The 20,203-nt window shown below is 36.3% G+C and overlaps 1 protein-coding gene across 1 annotated transcript in view; it reads right to left on the reverse strand.

The window, feature by feature from the left end:
• Nucleotides 1-13,020: 13,020 nt before the first annotated feature.
• Nucleotides 13,021-20,203, reverse strand: part of lrrc4ca (leucine rich repeat containing 4C, genome duplicate a) — a 124,957-nt gene continuing 117,774 nt past the window's right edge. The window contains 3 exon segments of the mRNA XM_032546759.1: nt 13,021-18,252; nt 18,254-18,361; nt 18,363-19,475. Coding sequence (XP_032402650.1) covers nt 17,488-18,252; nt 18,254-18,361; nt 18,363-19,424 — 1,935 coding nt within the window. The 5' untranslated portion in view covers nt 19,425-19,475 and the 3' untranslated portion in view covers nt 13,021-17,487.

Here is a 20,203-nt window from a genome sequence, read left to right on the forward strand (position 1 = left end):
GTAGCGTAATTAAACAAATGTGTAAAAGAAATATTACTTTTTTTTTACACGTATGTTTTGCTTTTTGATTCATTTCATCTTGTTGTGTTGCATGTTTTGAGTAACTTCTATTTTCATGCATGAAGTTAGACCATTTGCCATTACTTTGCCAAAGCCTCAAAATACACATGGACTAATTGTGAATTAGCTCTATGCAGGAATTAGAGGGAAGACTGACAAGCCAGCAGACACTGAAGGTACGAGTGCACACAGGGGCGAGCGGGTGATCGAAGCGAGAACGAGCTGCGAGGGGGCCGCCACCGTCCACCCAAGAGGCTCGCACCATGGCAAGAATCGCAGCAGGCCAAGGAAGGATGAACCGAGACACACAGGCTTGAACTTGAACAATATGGCACTTTGGCAGTGGAGATGGGTGAGGAGTGAGTGTGCCAGGGACAAGGGCGGTGTGGAGAGAGGTGATCCTGTGAGACTGCGAACAGCAAGACCCGTAGAAGAGCCACAAGGGACCACTACCCAAGCCAGAGCTCAGTACTTATTAAAAATGTTGGCCGGACAGTGGACATTTGTAGGATTGGACAGGGAGAGAATGATGGAAGATACTGGAAACCAACAGGACCGAGCACTGGCTCGACCACGAAAGACTCTAAGAAAAAACAGGCAAGACCAAGCTCTTTTTACTGTTAAGACTGCTTGGACTAGACTTTTATTGTAGTGTGCCATTTTAGTATTTTAGCATGCATTTTATACAGTTTAATAGTGAAGTATGTCTTCTCATATCTCAAATTGGGCTTCTTCAAATTAAGTATTTTTTTCATACTGTACACACTCTTTAATGATACTATTGCTGGTCAGAAAAACCACAAGAGTGGTTATTTAGTTTTTTATTTATTTTTGTAAAAATAAAAAGCTGAAAATAATACTTGGACATAACAAAATACTGTAACTGTGTAGTTTTGCTAGGAAGCCTCACATTATCAAAGAAAAATGGGCAAAATGTTGAGACTTGGACATTGCAGCCCAAGTCACAGACGAGACATGACATGAAGCCATTGTGTAATCAGCAATCTGTTAACATTGAGCTAAAATGAGAAGCATGAAGTTTCACATAGACATCAAAAATGCCACATTACACGTGTTCAAGCTGCACTTGGATTTCAAATATGTGTTTCGTTGTTAACAGTTTAAATTTTTCCCATTCTATAATCAGAGCTTTCCATTTATAGAGAGAGCTATTTTCTACCTGTTCAGCTATTGAACATTTCTAAGAGGTGGACAGGATAGTTATTATCTTCCTTACTTCCTTGATATATTAAATTTCAGATACAATTTATCTGAGTTAGGATCTGACCTCTTTTTAAATAATTTTGAGTAAATACAGTTCTGTCACATCACAGAGTATCTGCCTGATGTGGACTTGAGAAGTGTTAACAGATTCTGAGCCTTTGTCCACAAAGCATTGCTTAAAATAGTAAATAATTGTTTTTTGTCCCCTTTAAAATAATATTCAGATAACAGTTAGCAGATTATATTAATGGACCATGCCCCAGCGCAGTAATAAAATATTCTATACAATTGTTATTCATAAGTTGATTTAATTCTAAAGAGCTGACAATAAAAAATAATTTTAATTAGTCAGAAATATTTACAATAAATATTCATATTAGTTAACATAGGCCTAAAAACGTAAGTACTGGTTCATAGGACCAATGAAGAGTGTTAAAAAGAGGTGTTATGATTCCTACACACAATTTCAAAAGTCTTTAAAACACCAAAAATATATTGTCAGTCTATACCATTTTACCTAAATAATAGTCATAGCATAAACAATTTAAGCTGATAAAAATAGACTGAAACTTAGAATTAGAAACTAATGAATTAGAGACTGAAACAGTTACAACAATTATTCATAATGTGACTGGGGATTCTCAATACATTAAAACTTTTCTGTACACGTTATGTGTACAATGAATTAACAGCTGAATTTTATATATAAAAAAGTAAATCTAGTAAAAATTACATAAAAGATAATTTCAAACAAACTAAATCATTTGCTTTTTGCTGCTGAAACTCCAACATACAGGAGCTGCTATGGCATTTTTTTCAGTGGTTGCAATGGACTGAAGCCAAGTACATTATATTGATATTGATACCAATTAAGCTCTAGAACCAAGACCCCTGGTGCAAATTGGCAGTTCAGTGTGGCCAACCTTTATGCAAGTCAATTTATTGAATGGAAGGAGGGAGAAGCAAATGTTCAAAAGAGATATGTTACTGACTTAGAGTTCATAAATAACAGGTGAAAATATTTTTCCAATGAACTGTATCAGGTCTAATAACATTTATCTCTTATTACAACTGCTCATATTTAGTTAAATATTGAAATCCTAAAAATTCAAGAATATACTTTTAATAAATAAATCATCAAGTACTGTTTAAGTTGCTTGGCTACACGTGTTTAATTGTCAATATATACAGGCTTTAGTTTCCCTATATGTGGTTTTGATAGAAATATGAATTAGAGCTAAAAGGGGGAAAAAACAACAACTATGAATTTAAGTATTTAAAAATATGTTTTTGTGTCACTTAAAAACAAAACTAAGATCAATTTAGATTTTAATATTTATTTGTAAGTTTCATCTAATCTTGGTAAATCTTGTTATTCTACTTAGCTTTTACTTGCAGGTTGTTTTTAGGCTTGGAATCTAGTAAAGTTCAGTTAAGGAACGGTGTGTTTGTATTTACTCAAAATATTTTCCTTCAAGAAGACCTTTTGTTATTTTTTTTTACCACTAAATATCAAAACGACAAAAAAAAGACACTACCAAAGGAAAAGACAATGGTAAATGGCTTGTAGTTGTATAGCATTTTTTCAAGTCCATATGACCCCAAAGCGGTTTACACTAGATTCAGCCATTCACACAAACATTCACATGCCGATGGTGGCAAGTTACTGGATAGTAACCAGCCACTGCCCTGGGGCACACTGACAGAGGTGAGGCTGCCATGCACTGGTGCCACCAGGCCCTCAGATCAGCCAACATCAGGCAAGGAGGGTGAGGTGTCTTGCACAACGATAGAGGCGGCAAAGCGGGGATCGAACCGGCAACCCACCAACTGCGGGATGAAGTCCTGCCTCTGAAGTTTAGTCTGATTTCCTGACACATTTATTTGTACATGACCTGATTCTTCCTTTCATTTAGCTTTTACATTTAAGAATGTTAAGACATTTGCGTATTCAAAACCCATCTGACTGTTGTGGAACAGGCACACCGCAAAGTTCAAGATGAATAGAGTGATGAGTCATTTCAAAACTGAGACTAGACATAACGTCTGAAAGCCATTGCATATACTGTAGATGGGATGGCTAGCAGTCTCCATTCTCAGTAGTAATATATGTTGTTCTTCCCTGCTCAGAGTATCAAAAAAAGCAAGTAAAAGGTTGGATGTAACTTCCAGGTCTGTAATCTAATTGAAGGCAGTTTTCAAAACATATTGGCAATAGTCATAGGAAGTATCCAAACCTGGACATTTCCTTAACATCCCAATCATCTGCAGTATTTCATGCATTCCAACTATTGTATACAGCTAAAAAAAATAATTCTTATTATTTAAAAAAGGATCCACTTTTAAAAGATACATTTTGAAGAACTTTCCATTCAAAATAAAATTTACTTTCACCAATAATGTCGCAGAGCTTGAGTAACATTGCTGTTTTAGGATTACGAAGAACATTAACTAGGCTTTGTGTTTATAGTGGTGGAAGTCAAGATTTGTATTTCCAAACAAGAAAATCATAGATATGTTTTCCCTGTACTAGAGCATTAGAAAGCTTATAAGAAAAAAGTACTTACTATTTCATAAATCAAATGCTTTTTTAAAAGTCAGTTTACAGAGAGATTATACTTAAGACCACTTTTCTGACTACAATGGATGTCACGGTGATGTTTCTGCAGTCCATCATTAATATCACCTAATCCCTCGAACATGGATCCATCCTGACAGCTTCTAGCCTACTGTGAGCACCCTTAGGTGCTTCCTGTTGTGCAATCAATACATTACATCTGCATAATTAAAAACAGGATGTTATTAGTAAAGAGTTCTGATAAAAAGAGTGAGTGGAGATGGTTAATTATTGTTTCAATTGTACAATTTGCTGTTCAGTGTTTATTTACCTAGATTATAAAGTTCAGCAGATAGAAAATAACATTAGAACAAAGAAGATTATGTGGAAACAACAATTCTTCCTTTAAAATAAACTGTAAGTGTCTCTGTGTCTTGTGCATTTTTGGTCAAAACAGGTATGTTCTTCATTTAGTGACATAAGAGGTCGATGAAGTACCCAAAAACTGGACTCAGAATGAAATAACTTAAGTAGGACTGAAAACAACTCCTAGAAGTACTTTTTTATTTATATGGAACTGATTTACCTACCTCTTTGAATCTGATCTGCATATCCAATTTAAAGGTCCTCCTGGAGCGAGCCAAGTATCCTGAGTGTTCTCACAGGTGAACATGTGTGGATTTATCACACGTCAATTCTAACCCAGTGGTTGTTTGTTGGATCTGGAGGGCCTGTTCCAACAGCTGTGAGTTGACATGCCCCCAGAGAGGATGTAATGGCTGCATGGCTTCCCTCCACATAGAATCACTGTTTGTGCCCTGTTCAAAGGAGGACAATTACTCACTTTCCATGGCCAATGTATGTCATGCATTTCAAACTAATACTGTCAAAATTTACACGGCAAACTTTAACAAACTGAACATGATCTAATTTGCAGTTTAATTTTATGTAAAGCACAGGAGAGTATCTCTCTTATTTCTGTGTGTTACAATCAATCAGAGCATGTATGTCCTTTACTGTACATGGTTAATTTTACTCAAAGCAACTTTACTGATATAACACACATTCAATAACTCATAACTCATTTAAAATCTTTCACAGTCCTCAATCAATAACTCCTTGGACAGTCAATGTGCATACTTTGCCTGACAAGTCGATCAGAGAAGGCCCATGGCATGGTGTTGCAGATCTGTCAAAGCAAAGACATTAATGTGCCTGTTGGGTTGTCAGCCCAACTTTTTGTCATTGTTGATGCTCCACTGTGAACTTACACTTTAGGAAGATAAATGTGACAATGGAGTATACTGTGATTATTCAGTCAGTTATGCTTTATTTCACTAATATATTTATAAATGAAATGGTCACAAGACATACATGTTGTGGTGCTTACCATATCATTCAGTTTTTTGAATTTTATTTAATAATGATGATACCACATTTAAATAAAATGTAGCTGCAGTACATACTGAGCCACCTCCGTGCTTCAAAGCAGTCCCATACTTCACATTTATGTTGGTCTATACAGACAGTCTATATATACAGACTGATAAACAGGATAGATAGATAGACAGACAGACAGATAGATATTTTCTCTATTTATTTAATTATCAATAAAATAAATAAAGCAGTTGAAGGTGGACTAGTCTGTCAGGAACTCCAGGTCCACTTTTTTCTCCCCAATCTACTCTTGACTATAGCCTTGGGTCACTGAGGCTGGAGGACAAACAGGATATTGCATGTCCAAAAGTAGACCTTAAATGTGATAAGTAAAGCTTTCTGTCCCACAGGGATTCAAATTCTGAGGACTTCTAACCCAATGACACTGATTTATACTGACTGCTATTGCAGCTAAAGATTTGCTCACTCTTTCTGGTTTCTCTGTAGTCAAATCCTCTCGTCTTCTCCTCCTTCCTCGAGGCAATGTTGTCTGAAGTTTCTGTTCCACTTCATCTCTCTTCCTAGCCTTTGCCTCTTGGAGTAATAATTGCCTCACATAAAATTCTTTAAATGCACAGATCTGTGAAAAGTGTCGTGATAAAGGCCACTGGTGTCGGGGTGTTCAAACTCTGCATCCACAATGTCCGTAAAAGCTATTTATTGCATTTCTGCCAGAGCTATGCCAACATACCATTTTCAGACTTCTTACTGTGAATTTTTCCACCTCCTTGCAGAAGCACATTAAAAGAAGGGCAATAACCCCTGGTCAACTAACATGATAATAAAAGAGAAATGAAAATATTTGTTTTTACATTTTTAAAAAATCGATTATTATTGCAAGTAACTGACTGAGTACTATGACATAGCGAGCCAAAATGTCTATTCACATGAAAACGTAATACATATACCTCTAAACATAAGTTCCTAACATGCGCTTGCACATATCACATTTAATGCAAGTTAGTTTACCATTAAATGCTTACAGAAGTATAATTTGAAGAATTTTGTGGCTTTTTCTGCATTGGTCCTCAAACAACATGACAACCCTTTAGTGTGTGTAGATAGGGCATTGCTCAAATATTTTGCTTTAAGCTTTAATCAAGTATTTCTGAATCTTTTTGTCCAACACATGTGATAATACACATTTTCACATGTGTATTTCCACAAATTACAAAGAAATATCCTGTTTCACTACTTCAGTTCAAAAAGTGAAGCTCATATTGCAAAGATATATTATACACAGATTTATATTTCAAGTGTTCAGTTCTGATGACTTTGATCATTTTGTTTAACCCCTATTGAGAATCCACAATTCAGCAAACAGGACCATTTAAATATTACAAAGGACCAATAAAAGATTTTAACTACAGAAATACTGTGCTTTGGCCTTCAGAATAATGATGAAGAATGCTGACTTGACAGTTGTTCAGCAGACAATCACTGACACCCTCTACAAGTTTGATAAGCCACTAAGGGTCACTTATAAAGAACTTGTCTGTTTGCAGTTCTGTGTTTAAGCATACAAATTGACATAAAAATTGATTGCTTACCAAAAAAAGTTTGGTAAGCAAAAGTTTCACCAGTTATAACTAAAACAGCAATGTTGAGAAAATAGTAAAACAAAGTTCATTCAAGAGTTCAGGGTAGATTCACAAAGAATGAACATTGGCCAGAGGGAATGCTTATCTAAGCCACTTATAAAATACATGGACTACAAATGTCATGTAGTCCAAGCCATGTCTGAACCAGAAACAATGTTAGAACTCTTTTCCAATATTGTGTGTAGGATATTTTTTTTTCTGAGGAACTGGATATGGACTTTTGCTTAGCTATAAGCCACGATTACCACAATTTACAAAATTAAACACTGAAAATTTTATACTGTATATTTGTACATTGTTTTAAGTGTAAACTAAGAGAACATTCAGACACTTTCACAGTAACATAAACATGTAGCTAAATCAATTACCGTTCTCTGCATTTGCAGCTTCCATCCAGTTCTTCTATACTGTCACTGTGCTGCTTTATTGTTCTGTCTATTCTGAAAAATGACCAGACACCACACTTTTAGCTCTGACTTTACCATATGTCTTCAGTAGGCTTTGGCACACAGAAGCTAAGTAAAAGTGCCATTTATAAATCTGTTTGATGACAACAGCTGTCTCCACGGACACAAAAATCACACAGAATATGACACTCTTCCCTGTCTTCAAAGTCATTCACACAGCTGAGTGCATTCCTTCAACTATAGTGAATGTGGAACATCAGTTCATTGATAGAGAGTTGTGAACAAAGAAAATCATAATTGAATGAGCCAATGGCTCCCCAGAACTTTAATTTACATGAGTACTTTTTGTTTGTCACCCTTAGTGTAATCGATGTTTCCCCACACTGATGAGATGGAATGCATCAGGTAATTAGTTTTCTGTAGACAATGCCAAACACTGTTTGGCGCTCTTTTTTTTTCTTTTACATAAGCATCCTCTCCAATCCAAATTTTTGCATACAACTTTGAAATTCGACACCCAAAAAAATGCATCAAAAATAGGACTGGACAACATTGGGAAAACATGTGTGGTGGGATGGTGTTCCATCCTCCGCATCCCTGCGCACCAGGTGCAGCCAGAAGCGCACCGCTGATTGGTGGGCGGGGCAGATGGCTTTATAGTCGAGCAGGCCGCTGCAAGGTGTGTGTGTGTCTTTGTTTCCCCTGCTACATGTCTGCTGCCCGAGTGGCTTGTGTGCTTGATCGGCTCATCTGTGCTCGTAAGTGCCATTTATACCATCTGTGGCTGGGACTGTGGTTGGGTTTTGGGTGCTATATCTGCCGTGCGTTTCTGCAGCGTTGCTCTGCTGGCGTTAGCGGCTGCAGCTGGAGGTTGTTGCGGCGTGCGGCTCTCATCTAGTCCTCACCTGCTGATCCGCTCCCTCCCTGGGCAATCTGTGTTTCCACTCCTGTGTAAGCTACCTGCTATTCAGATTTAAATTTATTTTACCTGAATCCACAGTTAATGAGTTTTCTGTTTTCGGCACAAGATTGTTTTGGAGTTGCAGCGCTTTGGACGCTCTGCTGTTTTGTCTTGCCGGTGGTTGTTTGGGCAGGCTTAGTGGACTGGGCATGACTCCTGTGGACCTGTTAAAGACTCTGAAACCTGACAACAACAATTTGTTCCATTGCTTGAAGTGTTTTTCTAATACATTTTGTCTTTGTTGTGCATTATTGAAATTACTAATTGGTTTGCTTTTTTTGGTTTGATTTACTAATTTGTTTTCTTTTGCATTGCTCTTTTTTTTTTTTTTTAAATAAGAGTTGTCCTTACTTAACATGATCCCTTTTCTTTCCAGGGACCGAGTAGTAGGCCTGAAGCCATGTTTTTAAAAGAGAAATGTTTTAAGAAAATTGTTTAATAAAATATTGTGTACTATTCTGTGTTCTGGTACATCTTGTTTAAAAAATCTCCCCCTGCTGGTCACACATGCAAGCAGTGATATTGGTGCATGTTATAAAAATATAACTGAAAGTACAGTTAGGGTTTATGAACTTATAGTTTGGGTTCACAGCAGACATGCCTCAATCGGAAAATAGAAAGTTTTGCTATTTATTTTTTTTGGGGGGGGGATCTCAACAAGGTATTAAAAAAACAAACTAGTTTTTGGCTTACATTTTTAGCTAACATTTACAAACCAGGCTGTACTGTACAATACGCATATTGCATACAAGCCATAAAGAAAAATGTGCAATATATTGTGCAGCCCTTGCATATCACTCTGAACAATTCCGGTTTGGAATAACAAAGGTCTGTTTTAGCTCCTGAGAGTTAAGTTAAAAGATAGTCGGACTGAAGCTCATCCCATAGGAAGTTTGCGCTTTTATAAAACGACTTCATGTTTGCTTCCATGTGGTTCTTCATTACAGTGCGTTTCACCTCTCTGATATTGCTGCAGGTCTCATTACATTTTAACTTGTCTTCCACAACGTTTTGCAAAGAAATTATTTCATAACATTTCAAAGAAAAAAAAATCCCTGGTGTCAATTTGTTACATTAAATTTATTAGAGGGCTAGAGTTTTATTGAGTTTAATTTTATGCTTCTGGGTGTGGAAAAGTGTTTGACCTGGACATTCATCATCCAAATACACGTTGTGCTTGCATTTAGCCTTAGATTAATGAATTGGCACTGTTTGGAGGTGATTTTCCTTAAGACCTGACCTTCAAATGTATACTTGCTGGTTTCACAAGAGGCACACTTTTACACAACAGCATGCAATTATCAGAAAGCATTCTTGTATGAGTGAATAGATAAAGGCCACTTAAAATAACTAATGTACATACATTGGGCTTTAAATAAAAACATTTTTTTTTTTTTACCTTTTATGTATTACTGACTTATGCTCTAATTACAGAGTATAGTTACCACATGCAATAAAGTATAGCTACAGGACTTGGTGATGAAGCATAATTAAAATTTGTTGAGTTAAATTAAGCTATTAAGTTCTTAGAAACAATGAAGACCAGGTTGATAAAGTCAAATTTTACATTAATAAACAATTGTGAAAGTAATGGAAGTTGTTGAATTTCAAAGGTTCCTCCAGCTGCCAGTACACTCAACTTTAAGACTTTCTGAAAGTGTTGTAGCCTCCAGGATTGCAGAGAAATGCAGTTTTGCCTGGAATGTTGAATATTGCATAAAAGTAAATCTCTTGCTCAGAAAATGAGACTCATGTATTATACATATATAGTGATATGTTCCAAAACTTCTTCTGTAACTTTGATCATCACTTACAGATATTGAAAACCCAAAACTTAATGCCTCAGAAAATTATTTTATGTTTTGAATTTTAAACTTTGAAATGAGTAATTAATTGAAGCCCAATTATCGGGAAGACTGCTGACTTGACAGATATCCAGAAGATATTCCCCATCACCCTTCACAAGAAGGTTAACCCACAAAAGGCAATTGCTAAATAAGGAGGTTGTTGTTACACATTAGCAGAAAATTGAGTGGAAGGAAGAAGTGTAGTAGCAGAAGGTGCACCAGTAACAGGAAGAACCACAGACTTGAGGGGATTGTCTTCTAATTGCAGTTATTTTTGTTTTTTTGTTTGCTGGTGTTGTATGTCATACTGGGCACAACTAAAAAATAAAAGCAACCAAAAATGCATTGTGGCTCTATGCTTTCACCAGCTAATAGTCCCCCCCAAAAAAGAAAGAAAAACTTTACTATTGTATAGAGGATTTATGATGCTTTGATGTGAATGTTACTTCTAATAGTGTGGAATTTATATCCTGTAGCATACCCTGAGGTACATTACGCCATACAGCCACAAACCCTGATGAAGAACTGACTGTTAAAATGAAATTTAAAATGTCCTATAAAAGCTCTGAAGTGATCAGAAAATAGATCAAGTGGTCAGATCCACATTAAGTTTCAAGCAAACAGCATGCTAAGGTGAGTGAATATTCATAAGTGTAGATGGCATACCACAGTGGGAGAACAAGTGATGTTATTAATGTTCAATTGCTGCAATATTTTAGTCGCAGTTAGGTCTGTTACACACTAAAAGTGTTAATAGCGTGTGAGAGTTTTGGACTATTCAAAAAAATCTTTGGTAACCCGACCTATCTGATTTGATCATATTGTCTAGTCAAAGCCAATATCAGGATGTTTATTTCCCTTTCTTCATCCCTTGGCAAAAAGAACAATTTATTTTTATGTCTGCAATCATGGAGTGCTTTATCCTTATAGATACTTACATGAGTAATTTGTGAATTTAACATATAAATTAAGCACAACAAGTAGTCTTTAAACACCTCTTTTAATGAATATATTTCTCCTCAGTTTTCCACTGAAACCCATTTATTACAAAAGACAAACACTGGAATACCAAGCACTGACATTAAGCACCCATTAATTTAACTGAGCCTCAGGAGCAGAATAAATAAGAAAATGAGGAGTTTAATGGTGCATTAGTGAGGAGGCAGTGGAACACGAGCTGAGATGTTTTCTGACTAGAGAACCCTTTCAAAAACTGAGGAACATCAAAAGAGGAAAAACTTGGGATTATGAATTATTTCACTGAGCAGCAAGGTGTGAACCAGGCTTGCCATGACTGACCAAAAAATATATCAGAGGAAAAAAGCTTTTGATATTATATCTTCTGGAAATTATTTCTTAATAATTATTTTGGTTGTTTAAACCTATTAGTATTCCACTGTGATTTTGTCTGAACAGTGGAAGATCCATGCTATTTAACATGACTAAGTGGAACAAAGACAGTATTAAAAATAAAAGCTTTAGAGGCAGATAGAGTACTAATTTAAGTGCAATGTTAATCTCTGTTTACCACAGTTGCCGAGCTGAATGTATATTTAACGTTTCCTATAAGTTTTAAATATGATCAGTGCTAAGAAACATCTAAATTAACCAATTATTGTTCCTATATATTGTTACTATTTAAGTCTGCTCTGAAGCTCAGTCTTGCTTTTTGTGTTACAAATGAGGTGGAGACTAACTCGGTAGAGGTAAATAAAAAAATGTGATAGTCCTTTTGGGAGATAAGCGATTAATATTTTTGTAAACTTGTTCGTAAACTTCTGTCAATATTTCTATGTACTAATGATTCAGTGAACTGTGTAAAGGTATATCTTTTTAAATCCTACTACAAAGGCCTCAGAATGCTCGGATGCTTTATTCTGAGTTTGTATTTTATTTTTTATACATAAAATGCTTTGGCAAAATATTTTAAGATCATTATATTAAATTCAACCCAATTTAATATACCTTGTTAATCTTAAAGGAAACAGTTTCTTTAAAATAATATTGCAGTTTCCTTTTCAAAATTTGTCTAATACAAAAAGCAAATATTTTTTAGTGTTCGATCATCAAGGCTAATGACTCCAGTCTTAGATGTAGATTTGAGAGATGCTTAGGTCACAAAACCAAGGCTTCACACTATGCTGGACTCGTGATATAAAGACTCAAAACTTCACTTTCCTGAGAGTCAAAGAGTGGAGCTCAGATCTCATGTAAATAAGGGTGGGATTAAAATTAAAAGTGTAGGTCATTTAAGGTAATGTTGCCCTTTTAAAAAAGGTTTTATTAACTGGTGTTCTTTGAAACATTCTGGAAAGTATTTAGGGGTTTTCCGCAATGTTCCATGACAGTCCTGTTAAAGGCCAGATTTGATTCATTGACCAAAGACGTTTTTGGGTGATGGGCATTTAAAGACTTATAATTTTTTCATGTTTGCTATACCAGGGTTACAATCAGCATAAGAATGTGTCTCAAACTGCACTAACTGTTAAGTGAGTTATATTAAACTTATGTTATCTCTGACATCTTCATTTCTTGCTGCTAAACTTGCTGCTAATCTGCAGATAGAGAGTGAAGATATAATCTTGCCTATTTGATTCATTAAAAATTAAAGTAGGGTAAATATTACATCTTAATAATTTTCAAAATATTTCATAGCCAGTCACAGCAGTTTTTATTACTGATCTTAATGTTTTGAAAAAAAGATGTCAAATGTTTCAGAGGTACAGAATAAAAATGTGAATACATAACCTGCAGCAATTCTGAGTTAAGTTACATCAGAAGACACTGCAGACTTGACTTAGATTTGCTTATCAAAGACTTGAGACTAGAATTGGGAAAAAATAAAAGACAGTATGACGTAATGTAACTTTGCTTTTTCCAATTTCAAACAATTTTGCTGTGGTGTTTGAAAACAAGGATCACACAATACAGAAAAACAACAATAGTTTATTTTACCCATATTTTGTGTATGAACTACAAACTCTGGTCTCTATAATCAATCTCCATATCTTTTAAAGGTCATGAAAGAATGCTTACATGAAAATCAATCTCTTATTCTGTTACAGCATATTTCTCTATTTTCACTTTTTAAACAGATTGTTGGCACATGTAAAATCAAAATAATAAAAAAGCTTGTTTTTTTTTTAAATTTTATTCTTAAAATGTATTTTTTAAGAAATCTACCACTAAAACAGCATTCCCTCTCAGATTCAAAAAGAAAGGTAGTTTTTAAAAAACAATACTGACCAAAAATATTCAGATATCTTACATACATGAGACAGCTTGACAAATGCAATTGATTTACCATTGAAATTTTCTGACAGTTTTCCTCCAAATAAAAAAAAAAGATAAAAGTCTGCAACAGAGAATTTTAGTCCTAAATTCCATCTCTAAGAGCTTAGACAAAACAATGACTGATACCGTTGCCATCCTATGGTATACAAAAGTGCCACACTCTACAAAAGTAAGGGTGAGAAGTCCAGCTGGTAAAAATGTGTAGAACTTAAAGTTATTTGATTTTTAAAATTCATTGTATTGTAATATTACCAAAGCAGAAATAACCACAAAAGTACTGTGTGTTGCACCTTCGATAAATTATACAGTTTCTAAGAACAAATCAAACACTTTCTTGAAAGTCTAAAACAGTTTGTACCACAGTGTGGGTCTTTTGTGGAAAAATTGCCAATATGTTGAAGCCCCTTCATAAATAAAGACAATTAATTGGTGTGGGCGATTGGCTTTGGGCTGTGGGAGGGCAGCAACAAAAGTATTCAGGAAGGCTCATTTAAAGATTTTTGATAGATTGGGATCCACAGATAGATTGGAATATTTTACTGTAATGATGCCACACATATAATTTACTTATTTTATGTAAATATGTATTAAATCTTATATTCATTAATACAGCTGATAGTTTTAATTGTATGTAAATTACAGTATAGAGAAAAAGTATTCACTCGCTTGGATGTGTCATTTTTTTAATGTTAAAAAAAAAAAAAAAAAAACTTTACAAACAAGCCCACTTAATGTCAAAGTGAAAACAGATTCTACAAAATGACAATTCAATAAAAATATGTAACATAAAATCAGTGATTGCGTCAATATCTACCCCTTCCAATGTGACGGACATAATTCTATAAAGGTCCAGCCAACTAGTGCTTGTAGTCTCACGATGAGTACAATGGAGATCACCTGAGCGCAATGACAGTATGTCTAGTGATTGCAGTATAACAATACCTGTTTCTGGGAGGCCCATTCACTGGTTAAGCAGAATTCCAGGCTACCAGAATGAAGACCAAAGGACACACCATGCAAATAAAAAAAAATGGTTACTGAATGTTTGGTGACAGATACAAAATACGTCTCTAAAGCACTGAACATCCCCTCGAGTTAAATCCATCATCAAGAAATGGAAAGAATATGACCCATATATAAATCTGCCTAGATCAGGTTGTACTCACAAACTGAGTGATAATGCAAGAAGGAGGCCATAGGGAGAAGACACCAAGAGACCCAGGACTACGCAGAAGGAGTTGCAATCTTTATCAGATGTTGCCCAGCTTCAAGCTTTCTTTTCATTGAAGAAAGCTTGAGTTAGAGTTTGCCAGAAAGCCTGTGGGAAACTCCATGGTCAAATTAAAGAATGTTATTTGTTCTGATGAGACAACACTGGAGCTCTTTGGCCATCAGACAGTACGTTGCTTAGCAGACGTTGAACACTGCACATCACCACAAATGCACCATTACCATTTGAAGTCATGATGACATCATGCAGTGGGGATGCTTCTGTGTAGCAGCTCCTGGAAGGCTTGGAGAGGTAGAAGGTAAAATGAAATGAGCAAAATATAATATTAATCCTAGAGGACAATTTGTTCCATCTAGCATTAGAACTACGACTTTGCAGAACATTTATCTTTTAGCAAGACAATGAATGACTGAAGCATACAGCGACATAAAAATGTTTTGAAGAAAACAATGATAGATCTTGTTCTGGAGTGGCCAGTTCAAAGCGCAGACTTCAATCAAATACTGACTTGAAGGGAGTGAATATTTATGCAATCATTTATTTTATGCAATTTCTTTTATTTATTGATAATCATTTTATAGATATCAATTTTCACATTTACATTGGAGTTGTTTTGTTCAGTACTTTTGTCATAAAAATACACATTTTGTTAATCCAGACTGTAAAAGCATGAAAAAAAGAAAACATCCAAGAAGGTGAAAAAATATGATTGTAAGGATTATTGTCTTGACGAATTACTCATGGATCCTATATGCCCTCTAGTCTGGCCATATGTCTTTGAATTAAGCAAAATCAGAAAAGAAAATTTAATGGTGCTTCTTTTAGAGTTTTTTGTGTACCTGGCAGTTGTTTCAGTTAGTGCTACTTTGTTGCAACAACACCGTGGTTTGATTTTTGCTTAAGAAAAACCATGGTTTAGGCAAAAGCAGAGAATAGGCTGTTCAAATTCCATACACCTTTGAGAAGTACAGATTCTAAGCTGAATCTTATCATTAAATTTTTATACAACCATTATATAAACACCATGTATTGTTTTCAAAGTCAGTGTTGCATTTCTTGACAACTCTTTGATTTCTACTACCGTATTCCTCTGTTATTATCAATTACCAGAAGTTGGGGGAAGCTTTTAATTCATGATTCCTTACCTGGAATACAACCCAAAATTCTAAACATCTAAGTGACCAGGGTAGAATTGCAAATGTACTGTGAATGTATACATGTCATGCTTCTTCAGTATGATCAAACAGTGCAACAATGCCTTTCAGCAAAAATATCCTACTGCTGAAAAGAAACCCTGTTTACTTGCTAAAAGTAAATCTTGGACCATCTGTCTAACCACAGCATTCATGGAGCTTGGCACAATTTTCACAGTAGGGACTTTAAAATGGCTTCCTGGATATGAGTGCCTGCAGAACTGTGTCCATACAAAGCCCATGGGCACATCAATTAAAATGTAAATTGTGTTGTCGCTAAGGGAAAAAGAAAAAAAGGTAGGTGCAACTCAAACATCTGGTTGATGCCTGATCCCACACATTCTGCATGACCATAAAGCCTCTTGTAGCATAAGCCTTGCCACTCAGGGCCAAGTCCTTTGGTTGGCAGGGGCAGGGTGTGAAGCTGGGGCTGCCAAGCATCTCAATGTGGAAATGTGGCACATAGATGACAAGCAATGTGGTCAGACAGCTGTATAAAGGGTTTAAGCTTTTTCTTCAGCTCGTCACTCTGGTTCTGACAGCACTCCTGGCAGTACTGCAGAAGAGGTAACAGGTCCCAGCAAGAATAAAAAACCTCTTTAAAGCAGCCACCTTAATATGCACCGGAACACAGCATTAGAAGGTAAATGTGAGGTCAGAATACATTGGAAACATTTCAAGCAAGGAGAATTTTGCCAGGATGGGTCAGTGACACTATTCCCATCCCGTTCAATTACAATAATGCTTCTAAAATATTTATTAATGCTGCTATGACTTTCAGAACAGCAATAATTCTTAATGCCGTCAATGGTATATTTTAATAACAATAAAAGGATCCCTCTAAGTAGGCACGGACTTCTGTCAAGACAACTTTGAGATCAGAAATATAATTGTATTTTGCATTCACATTAGGGACAGAACGACCTTTTGATCAATGAAATTTAATTTAAGAGAACATAAAATCATTAGTAATGAACTTCATTTTTAAACAGCTTTCATAAGTAGGGTCTATTTCCCTTTTTCAAGAACTTTATGTGACTTCATGGCAGAACAGAGAGTGCCTAATGTATGTGACAGTTCCAATTAAAACTTTGAATTGTGGTCAAAATTCAAAACTGACACTTTCGCTTTGCCAAGTGTTTTCTACAGCCATGTTTTAGATGACCACAAGTTATTCAATAATTTCATTCACTGCTGGAGAAAACCCCTAATGTGCTCTAGATTTTCTTCACAGGTGTAAAGTATGAAATTACCCACTCAGATTCAAACTGTAATTATACTAAAATACCAGCTAAAAAGTAATGATAGTTTTTTTTTTCCAACAGATGTCTTCTAAAAGAGTTTAAGCATATTTGTAAACCATTCATTTTCACATGAGAGGAGGAAAAATAACATGTATTAATAGATGAAAAAAAAGCAGAATAATCTTTTTTTCTTGATTCAACCACAATATTTTTTTCTTAAATAAATAACTTCTGTTTTGTAAAGACACTTTTCGAAACAGTAGACATATTCTAAATCCCAATGTCATTGAATGAAAATCACTCCAGTGATTTGCTAAACATGAGTGTGTTGCTCCAGATTTGAGCGACAGTCCTCAAAACCAGTTGTCAATACTGTCCTGTCAGTAATGCCACTGTGTAATGCCAACAGTTTTATGAGTTAGTCAAAAGTATTAGATTTGGGTCTCTTGTACATTGTCTTTTGAGGTGGCCCGGATTAACAAAGGTTCGTGAGCTGAGCTGTGTATGGAATTCATAGCTGAGGCATGGTTATAGGCAGTCTTGTAGGTATTGTAGTGGTTGAGGTGCTCATGCTCCAGAGACGGCAGAGTAAGATGGCCCTCCATGCCTGGGCCTCCTGTTACGCAGTCCTCATCTACATTGATGATCTCAATAGTGCGTGTGGGTGCATGGTGATTCTGCTGGTGATGCTGCTTCCGCATCTTGTAGAAGATAATCAGCATTACTGCTGCCATAAGAGTGATTGCAACGAAGCAGCCAATGATGATTTTAGTTGTCTTCATAACCTCATCCAAACCATTGAGTGAGCCCTCTGTTACAGGTATTGTGTAGGGTTTTTCTGTTGCGCGTGTGGACAGTGGGGTTCGAACTGTTGTCGTTGTAGAAGAGGTGGGTGAAGGACTTTCCCATATACTGGCAGAGGATGTGGGGCTCACTTTCTGTTGAACAGTGGTGGTGAAGCCTTCGTTATGAGGTGTTTCTATTGTTTCTACTGTTACTGTGGTGAAGTAGCTGAAGCTACTGTTCTCTGGAGAGGACACATTCAGTGTGGCTGAGGCTGTTGTGTTACCTGCAGAATTACTAACCATACATGTGTATGTCCCTGTGTCCTGCATGGTAACATTTGTGAAATTCAGTGTCCCATCATTTAGCACAGAAATTCTGACTTTGTATGCACCATGTGTCATTATTGAACCAGTTGGGTGTAATCCAGCTAACTGAGGTCAGCGAGCTGGCTCTACATTTCAACTCAGCAGCACTTCCCTCTGTTACATTTAAGTCTGCAGGAGGCTCCACAATAACAGGGAGCATAACAATGAAAGTAATTCTGGTCCAGCTCACCAATATAGCGGCCCTTATATTGGGTAGGTGAGCTGCAGCGGGCACAGCAGCTGGTGTTTGCAGGTACCATCTCCTTAAGCCACCAGCTTAGCCACAGGATGTCACAGTTGCAATTCCAGGGGTTATGGTGCAAGTGCACCCTCTCCAAATGATGTAAAGGAGTAAAGAGATCATGGGGCAAAAGCGTTAGGTTATTATGGGCAAGGTTAAGCTCCACAAGTGACTGAAGGTCATCAAACGAGTTCCTTTCTATAGTCTGGATTTGAGCATGCATCATCCATAGCTTTTGCAGGTGGATAAGCCCTTTAAATGAACCAGGCCGGATAACAGACAACTGGTTTCCAGACATTTCAAGTTCATCCAGTTTGACCAATGGAGTGAGATTGGGAATTTCCTTCAAATTGCACATTCCCAAATTTAGGTAGCGCAGATTGCTCAATCCTTCAAAGGCTCCTTCTGAAATGTATGAGAGCCTTTTGAGCTCCCCTAGGTCCAACCTTCGTAATGAGGGAACTCTGTTGAAAGCATAAGAAGGAATGCTTTCTATTGGATTATTTCTTAGCCAGAGCTCCTTTAGCTTAGATAAGTACTCAAATGCTCCGTTTGGGATGGTGGTGAGTCTATTATCGAAAAGCTCCAAGGTATTCAGGCTTGCCAGTCCATTGAAAGCGCCCAGCTCAATTTTACGTATGTGGTTTTTGCTCAGCTGCAGAATCTCCAAATGTCTTAGATGTTTGAAGCTGTCCACCTTTATCACCTGTATGAGATTTTCTTGCAGATTCAAATAGCGTGTGTTGGTAGAGATGCCATCAGGAACTTCTCGCAAGCTTCTGCGAGTGCAAATAACCTTGCTAAACTGGTTACTGCAGGAGCAAACAGAAGGACAAGTTTGAGCACGCACCAGTCCTGCCACTACTAGCAGCTGGAGGGCTAGAAGCAGCACAAATAAAGGGTCGGACAAGGCCCGGTTCCACCTAGGACCTCGCATCATCTGCTGCTGCTGGGAAGAGGTCATCTTGTTGAACATTCATAATTCATTGACTGTTCTTCCACTCTTTTTCATGAGGATATGGGCCAACTGGAATGAAATGACAGAAAAGAGACAATTAATTAGAATAAGTATGATGCATGTTAAAGATTATCCTGGTCAGTTTTATTTGTATGTTTCAAATTCATTATAACAAACATTCATACAAAACAATTCACCTTTTTTTAAAAGGTTTTGTTGGCTCTAGTGGCCTTTATTTGAAAGTAGTTCAACAGGAAACAGGGTAATGAGAGAAGGGGAAGGCCGCGACCACTGCCAAGAGGACAAAGGCCTCAATGCATTGGGTCGTGCTTTGCTCCTGCACCATCACAGCACCACAAGAATTCACCTTTTTTTTAAAGAAATATATCTGGCATAGTAATTCAACCTCAAACCCAAGAGGAAGAAACACATTTTTTGTGTTGATGAAGAACAGCAACTCATGGTGCAAGTTTAGTAGATTGTAGAGTCAATCATCTGACATAAAAGCCAATCTGTAATCTTTACTGGTCTTTCATTGATTAAGACATATGACTTTCCAGGTTTTTTGATTAAATTAGATAGCAAAAACTTGCTTAAACTAACATCAAGAACATATTAGTAATTCTATTAGGTTTTCTTCTCAATGATTTGCATGAGCTCAACTACTGGAAGTTATATGTTGTTACCTCTCTACTTTAGTGTTCAACCCACATGTTTTCCTAACTCAAATGTATTTATTTTTGATCACATTGTATTCTGTGCAAACAATGTAGATTATATAAATTATTTATAATTTT

Source organism: Xiphophorus hellerii, chromosome 2 (assembly GCF_003331165.1).
Source record: "Xiphophorus hellerii strain 12219 chromosome 2, Xiphophorus_hellerii-4.1, whole genome shotgun sequence".
Taxonomy (NCBI): Eukaryota; Metazoa; Chordata; class Actinopteri; order Cyprinodontiformes; family Poeciliidae; genus Xiphophorus; species Xiphophorus hellerii.